Below are 7191 nucleotides of genomic sequence, written 5' to 3'. Positions count from 1 at the left end.
ATACCATGCTAAACTGTTAATTTTCCTTGATTAGGCCAACCCTAGGAGGGTAGCAATATAGTATAGCATACATGGGCCTCATGGGCCTAGCCACATGGGCCAATACTCACTCCTATACTCCAACAATGTTCTTGCAGAAAATTGCCATCACAGTAACACACTAGAGTAATACACTAGAGTAATGAACAATATATACACACAAGCATAACAAACAAATTGCGGTGAATGCTTCTACAAACAATATGAAGTTTTTTTTTGTCGAAATATAAACAGGATGTATTGTGCAGGTCAGTAAGCTCCATGCCAACTGTGCTACAGAAACAACGTCGGAAATATATTTACCACAAGTTAGCGTGACAACAGCGCTACAAAAAGGGGCCATGGGCAGGAAGCCACGTGTTAAAAATGAATCATCATTTGTACAAACCTACCTACAATACAACATGGATTTTACTTGAACGTTAAAAACAAAAGCTTCGAGTTCTTGACGCATTTCTGTCTTTCTGACCCTTGTTGAAGGCTGAGATTGCAAGATGCTCCGCTGCGTATGTCATAAAAGATGCCAGCACAATACCACCAGCGACCATTAATCCTAGCCTGCCAAAGGAAAGAACATATTGGACTCATCACTTACCGGCATGCAAAAATCAAACAATGTAAGTCTCATCATTTACTGGCAGGCATAACAGAACCCTTTCAACGAATTTATGTGCATTAGTTACTAGACTCAAGTTGTATTCATAAGCTAGAATCTAAGTTATATCTGGAATTTGGCACTCTACACTACAAAGCCATCATATAAGGATGGAAGAAGCAAACTCACCTTGTGAAACTAGGTTGTGTAATGTCTGTCCTAAGCATATTACATATGACCCCTAACAAAATATATGATGTGATAAGTTCACAAGTACAACCTTAACCGTCATCCATAGGCCAAACCCTACATACCAACACCCTCAGATCGCCTCAATCCCCAATATTAAGTTCCAGACCCCTTCTCTTGCATCATAATATAGGAAATTCTGAACACGTGATCTATCTACATATTCAATAAACTACTACAGCTGAGTCTTCCCTACATTCTTCATATAATCATATGCCAGGAGTTTATATAAAGGGGTCTAGTCAGGTGCCTTACTTTGTGAACAGTGCAGTTATGCCCAAGATAGTTGGTAACAATACAGTAATAGTAGCTATAGTTGCCATCCCTATCCAGTAAAATGTTGCATCCATGTCGCAGTCAGACATATTTCGCTGATGGCCTGCAAAAGACCAACTGTTTAATACTAGGATGAGGAAACCCTTTGAGAGGCTACAAGGTTCAACATACCTGGACCCATATGATTCTCTGATGCATCGGAATTGCTAAAGCCCACATGGTTTGCACTAATACTTCCCCACCGGTAGACAAAACGGAGATAACTCCCAAACAATAAGAAGAATGCCACAAAGGTCCACTCAAGCATCAGTAGCAAACCTGTCCATGGCATAACCTGCCGTGGAATGATAATGAAAGCAAATGCGAGAGAGAAACCAGCAGACATGAAGCAGACTAGCACCGCGATTACCCCAAAATAAGAAGGTAGCTTCAAATGTCCATTTGATAACTGCATGAAAGCCAAGGAACCATCAAATCGATATAACATAATATAATCAATATGTTTCGGTAAGGAAATCATACAAAGATGCAAAAGAAGTAAAGAACCAGAATTTAAATTTCCAATAGAGCAAGACATCCTCCTAGCCAAGTTTAGTCAAAAATATTATAATCAAGCAGAGGTAGAGCCCCTACAACAGGGTCAGGAAGCAGTCCCAGCTGCCTGGCGGCCAGTAACACTCCTCTCCCTTCTTTCCAAAGGCCCTGTCCCCACTCCCCATTCTAGTCCTGCTTCCAGGCTAGACAACTGGAGGCAGAGAAGTAGCACCAGACCACACCACTATGATGGTGGTAGGCACCACTGTAGTCCTGCCAATCTGTCTGGCATCATAGGGTGGGTCATCTGTGTTGTACTCTGCCGCGTCGCATGGGTGGGTTAGCCTTTCGTGGTAGGCACCACGTTTGGCTACCCTTTCTTGTACATAAACTTCATTCATCTTAATTGAAAGGCAGAGTCCTGCCATTGTTTTAAAAAAAACTATGATGGTGATGAGAGAAAACAAGCAAATCGAAGGGTGTTGGGGGCCTGGGCCAAAATGTCTAGTTGTACTGCCTGAGCACAGCACCACTTCTCTCTCTGTAGCTCTCGCCTTGAAAGATATCCCTAGAGTAGCGCCTCAGCGGCAGCACCCCCAAATGGCCAAATCTGGCTCATAGCTATCCTTCCATTCTATTAATTGAGTCTCAGCCATGCCCCAGCGCAAGGTGTGCATGTAGGCAAGAGGATAGCATCTTGTTCTGCTACGCTCACATGTAAAAGCTTCTACTTGCTTTGTGCCTTGTCTCTAGTTGTGACAATGAATCCCTTCAGTTTGGTGCATTGCCCTTGAACAGTTAGGGAAAATGCCAATATATTTCTTAAGTAGAAAGAATTAGAAAAATTGCCGAGTCTTTACTCCATTATACTGATTTCAGTTGAAAAGTTTTCAAGTTTGAATTGGAGATAGTACAAATAGGGTGTAATTGGTTGCTTGCATGCAGCACAACCCAAGCCTGCACAAACATATGCAACGGCCTGTGCACAAAATCTGCCATACTAGCTAATGCTGCACGAAACCTGCTTTGAGCACTGTGCAAGTCTGCATGAGCCTCTGCAGGCAACTAAACACGAGTAAACCACACTGCAGGCAACCAAACAGATCCATAGTACCTTCCCTGCAATCGTTGCCTTTGGTGAAAAAGTTGGGAATACTAAGTACCTTCTATTGATACATGTAATAAAACTTGAGAAAACTGATTGTCGTTTGGAGCTCAAATTAGGAAGCATACCAAGGAATACATATGGCACAGCTTTCAATGTTATCGACCTTTTTAAACTCTTTGCAACCCCTTTTTTCCAAATTTGAAGTGTACATGTATTGTGGCCATATCTGCGATATCCTTAATTCCTTATATTTGTAAAGTTGTGTATCACTGAACAACTGTATCATATCCCTTTTCTATGACATCTACTCTTTGCCCTACCTAAACTTTGGGCTAGATCTGCTAGTGGAATCAAGGACTGAAGTAGGCACTTAAAATATGAAACAAAGTGTATTTTAGGTTTCATAATTGTTCCTAAAGGTGGCACATTGACAACGTTGAGTAACATGCAAATTTCAAGTGGGAATGGAGATTTGTCACTGAAGAGGTCGAGAGCTAACCCTTTGGTTTGAAATACCAAATACAGACGATGAACCCACCACTGAATAAGATGGAAGTGACTCTTCAGACTTGTATTTGTGGCGAGCTCTTCTAGCAAATGCACATAGTGATCTTATACTTATCAACTCCTTGTTTGTCTGTCAGAAAATCATATAAACGAATGAGAAGGCAGGAAATCTTCAAAATCATGTGTAAAAATGTTCAATAAAAATAATTGCTACAAGGAACAGATTATATAACCTGAAAACATGATTGGTAATAACCAAATAACAGCAAGCAAAATGGGAGAATGAACAATATTTTGACAACCAGCTGGTCATGAGGGTTCCTTCCCCCACCAGTTCCTGGAAGAGATTCTTCAAGTTTTTGCCTAATATCCTGCAACGATGGAGAGCATAAGTTTATTGCTAACATGCTTGACATTTATTTTTTACTTAGAAAATTGCTTATGAAAGTGAGGAAACAGTTGATAAAATGAAATATTACCTGCCATGTTTCAACAGGTTTTACAAGCCACGCTGTGAACCAGTCCCAGGGTTTTAGGGGACCCAGCGTGTAATGGATGATTCTTAATTCCTTCTCATCAACCATCCACTATGACAAAACAGAAAGTCAGATCCATAACCAGGCCCAAGCACCAAGCTATAGCACATGTAAATAAACAATCAAAGGGTACTCAAAATATTGAAAATTGTACTCTAAACAGAAGACCAAACTATTTCAAAATGTAATAACACAAATAAACGCTAGTGTTTGGGGTTGTGAAACTAAAGACCTTCAATAAATTTGAAATGCTAAAACAATCATGCTAATACAGTCCAGACAACCAATTGAAATATTTGTGGGTGGTCCTCTTTAGACAGAGCAAGAAGGTAGATTAAATGTAATATTCCTTAGATAAGGCTGGCAGAACAAAGTCAATACAATTAATAATGATTTTCTTCTGATGATTAGCTTGCATAAGATTGATGACATACAAGGCTGACAAAACTTTAGTTAACCTTGATAGTTGGGATGCTCTGACAATCATGAGTGCTGATGGTAAATCACGTGAATGGAACAATCATGTAGTGGGTTAACAAATTGCAATGCTTTTATGTACCATTTAATCAGGATAGTTGGCCAATACACTGGGCCCTGATCAATATGCAATTATACATAAGGAGCCTTACCTTGTTTGCTAGCATGTAAAGACCAACATCAGCATTATACAAGGTAGAAAGGCGTTGTGTCTCCGGTTCAGGAGTTAAAGGCGAGTCTGGCTCATAGACACGGGAGTTGGCAAAATCAGAATAATATGAATTTAGAAAACCTTGGTCCCCTGCATGAATTAGTTCAACATCCAAATAAGAACTATTAAACTGAAAATGCTGAATTGCCAACATGCTGAAATCAATAAAAGAAAACAAGCCATACATAAGTGGTAAACCTGTAACTACAGCCAGTCTGTTCTAAGTAATACATTCAACCCTAGCAAAATGATCCACCACATAAGTTTCTACAGTCTTCTAGATAATACAGACCTGTCTAGGCAAATGTCAAATGGATAAGTGAAATATTGTTTTTGAAGATCCCATCTTACCCTAACCCTCTGTCAAAAAATTCCAAGGAAAGACAGATATTGATCAAGAGAAAATTCCAGGCTCCCAGGGTTTCAGCGTCAATGGTAAGGAATAGAACAGAGCAACGATCTGGTATCAAGCAGGCCTGGAGCAACTGTTTGGATAGAGAACAAATGAAGATAGGTGGCTATCGTAGCAGCATAAAGACAACGGATGTAGGCTCTGTTAAAGCATGAAAATGTACATGTGCAGCCATGGACTGGATAACTGGAAATGATGTTTCTCCGATCATCAATGGCACTATGGCAGTATGGCACAACAGAGGGCTAAAGTCTGAAGAAGTGCTGCCACTGGAGAACTTGCAGAAAGATCGCCATGGAGGCTGGTGTGGCAGGCCGCAGAGCGCTTGCATACTTTCATTTACCGCTGTGCCGTTAGGCCAGTTCTATAAGCAGTGATGGCTTATTTTATCAACGCTATGTAATTAGTCAATTAGCTATTTCCTATACTCCACAAAATATGTCTTGTAACAATTAACACCATATCATAAGTTCTTAGACATGTACTATTATATTTCGAAGCACTTAAAAAACTGCTTATCGTTAATCTTAATCGATATGTTTTCCAGAAGAGGCTACATAAAAGGGAATAGTAACAACTAGTACTATGGCCTTCTCATAAAGGAATTATGTTAACAAAAAAATGGAACCTAGAGAACAGGAAAAGAAGAGCACTGACCACCAGTGTAAGAAGGCAATTGACCCACTTTGTTGATCATATCATTGAAAAGAGTTTCAGAGGGTTCAACAACCATCACACCAGAATTCATTCTTTCAGAATGCTTCAGGTTTCCACAAAACTTGCCACACTTGAAAAGATCCTCGATACTTTTCACAACTATAGTATCTGCATCAAGGTAAACAACTGGGAGAGCAGCATTCTATTAGAAAAAATGAACAAAGATGAAATCAAAGCCATAATGCAGAAAGATAAAACGGCAAACTAGAAAAATCACTGAAAAACTTACCTTTTTTGTAGTTTGTCATGTTAAATATCTTTAGCTTGGTGTAGACACCCCAAAATCTCTTTGGTCTAACTTGGTTCGGATTAGCCAGTAATGTTATACGATTCACAATCCAACCATCTGCCTGATGAAATATATGCAAGGTCAGCTTGGCCACCAGATCAGACTGGCGCAAGATCTACATGACTTGAATGTCCGAACTCAAGGAAACATAAATGCTACTAAAATCCTGAAACTAATTTTAGTATGTGTCGATGTTTTTTTAGATAAAAAGTATGTGTTGATGTACGGGGATCACATCATGAAACCAGTAGGAACGAAGGAGAGATCCTCGTCCAGCTCCACAGCACTTACGACACAAAATTCAGTAGAAGTTTTCCCAAAATTCTAACCAATTAGACAGCGAGATCAGTGAGCAGCTCTAAAATGAGCATCAACAGTAACCCCGCGCAGCTAGGCACTCCGGCGGAGACACTCCAGGGAGCTGCCCAATTCACCTATAAGAGATAAAAGTACCCAGACGAAATTATAGTGATCGGAGCTTCCGCAGACCTGGAGGAGCTTCCTCGAGTACTCGGAGACGCCGTCGGAGACGAGCACGACCATGTCGCGCCGCGTGCCGGTGTCGCGGAGGGACTTGCCCAGGACGCGCACGCCGAGCACGAACTCGTCGCCGTACAGCAGCGTGACGTAGGCCTCCTCCGTCGCGGCCGCCGCGACCCCGGCACCGGCAGCGAGGAGCACCGCCGCGACTAGGGCGGCGGCCAGGAGCGCCGGCGACCGCATCGGGGCCGCCGGATGGGATCGCGGCTCGAGATGGTGGGGCGCACGTGGGACGCAGCGGGAGAAGGCTGGCGCCTGGCGGGGCTCGGAATCAGATCGGAGGAGCCTTTTGGGGGAGATGGCCGGATGGGGAAGTTTTGGGTGCAGCCGCGCAGCGCAGGTGGTGTTCGAGAGTTGGAATGATTTTTTGTTTTCGCGGAGATTAGTATTCGGTCAAACGGTTTGTCCAACTTGGAGTTCTTTCTCATCGAGTCATTGGAGCAGGTGCAGGCGGCTCCGGCTCATCGTTTCGCTGAGGCTGAGCACTGGACGACAGATGGGATCGGGGGAGGAAAGCGGCTGAGGCCGGCGGGATTTCTAGACGGGCAGAAACAACGAAAGTGCCGAGGCTGCGCCGCCGTGCCAGGAGTTTCTAATGGGTTGGGCCGGTGCAGCTGGTTTTTGGGCCTTTTATGTATAGTTCAAGTGTAAGAAAAGAGCCTTTTATCTAATGGGCCTCAGAAAAAACTACTTCTTCCTTC

General features: G+C 42.4%; 1 protein-coding gene across 2 annotated transcripts; it reads right to left on the bottom strand.

The window, feature by feature from the left end:
- On the bottom strand, positions 230–6974 carry LOC8054279 (inositol phosphorylceramide glucuronosyltransferase 1). Of its 2 annotated transcripts, none has more exons than XM_002446744.2 (10): positions 6440–6972; positions 5891–6011; positions 5602–5787; positions 4474–4622; positions 3788–3895; positions 3542–3679; positions 3301–3438; positions 1331–1607; positions 1139–1262; positions 230–597 (listed from the first exon to the last, which is right to left on the bottom strand). In XM_002446744.2, the coding sequence occupies exons 1-10, from the start codon at positions 6671–6673 to the stop codon at positions 462–464; spliced, it is 1611 nt and encodes a 536-aa protein (XP_002446789.1). In that variant the 5' UTR covers positions 6674–6972; the 3' UTR covers positions 230–461. The 2 variants fall into 2 exon arrangements, with proteins under 2 accessions (XP_002446789.1, XP_021319429.1); XM_021463754.1 differs by having other exon boundaries at positions 311–597; positions 3340–3438; positions 6440–6974.

Source organism: Sorghum bicolor, chromosome 6, assembly GCF_000003195.3.
Source record: "Sorghum bicolor cultivar BTx623 chromosome 6, Sorghum_bicolor_NCBIv3, whole genome shotgun sequence".
Classification (NCBI taxonomy): domain Eukaryota; kingdom Viridiplantae; phylum Streptophyta; class Magnoliopsida; order Poales; family Poaceae; genus Sorghum; species Sorghum bicolor.
This window is presented reverse-complemented; position numbering and strand designations above follow the sequence as displayed.

Bases quoted from the DNA above. Each gene is read 5' to 3' on its own strand.
- LOC8054279 (XM_002446744.2), bottom strand. From the start codon at position 6,673: ATGCGGTCGCCGGCGCTCCTGGCCGCCGCCCTAGTCGCGGCGGTGCTC. The intron at 4,623-5,601 runs GTCAGTGCTCTT...TAATTCATGCAG, and splicing joins ATTGCCTTCTTACACTGGTG to GGGACCAAGGTTTTCTAAAT. The intron at 3,896-4,473 runs GTAAGGCTCCTT...GTTTTGTCATAG, and splicing joins TTTACATGCTAGCAAACAAG to TGGATGGTTGATGAGAAGGA.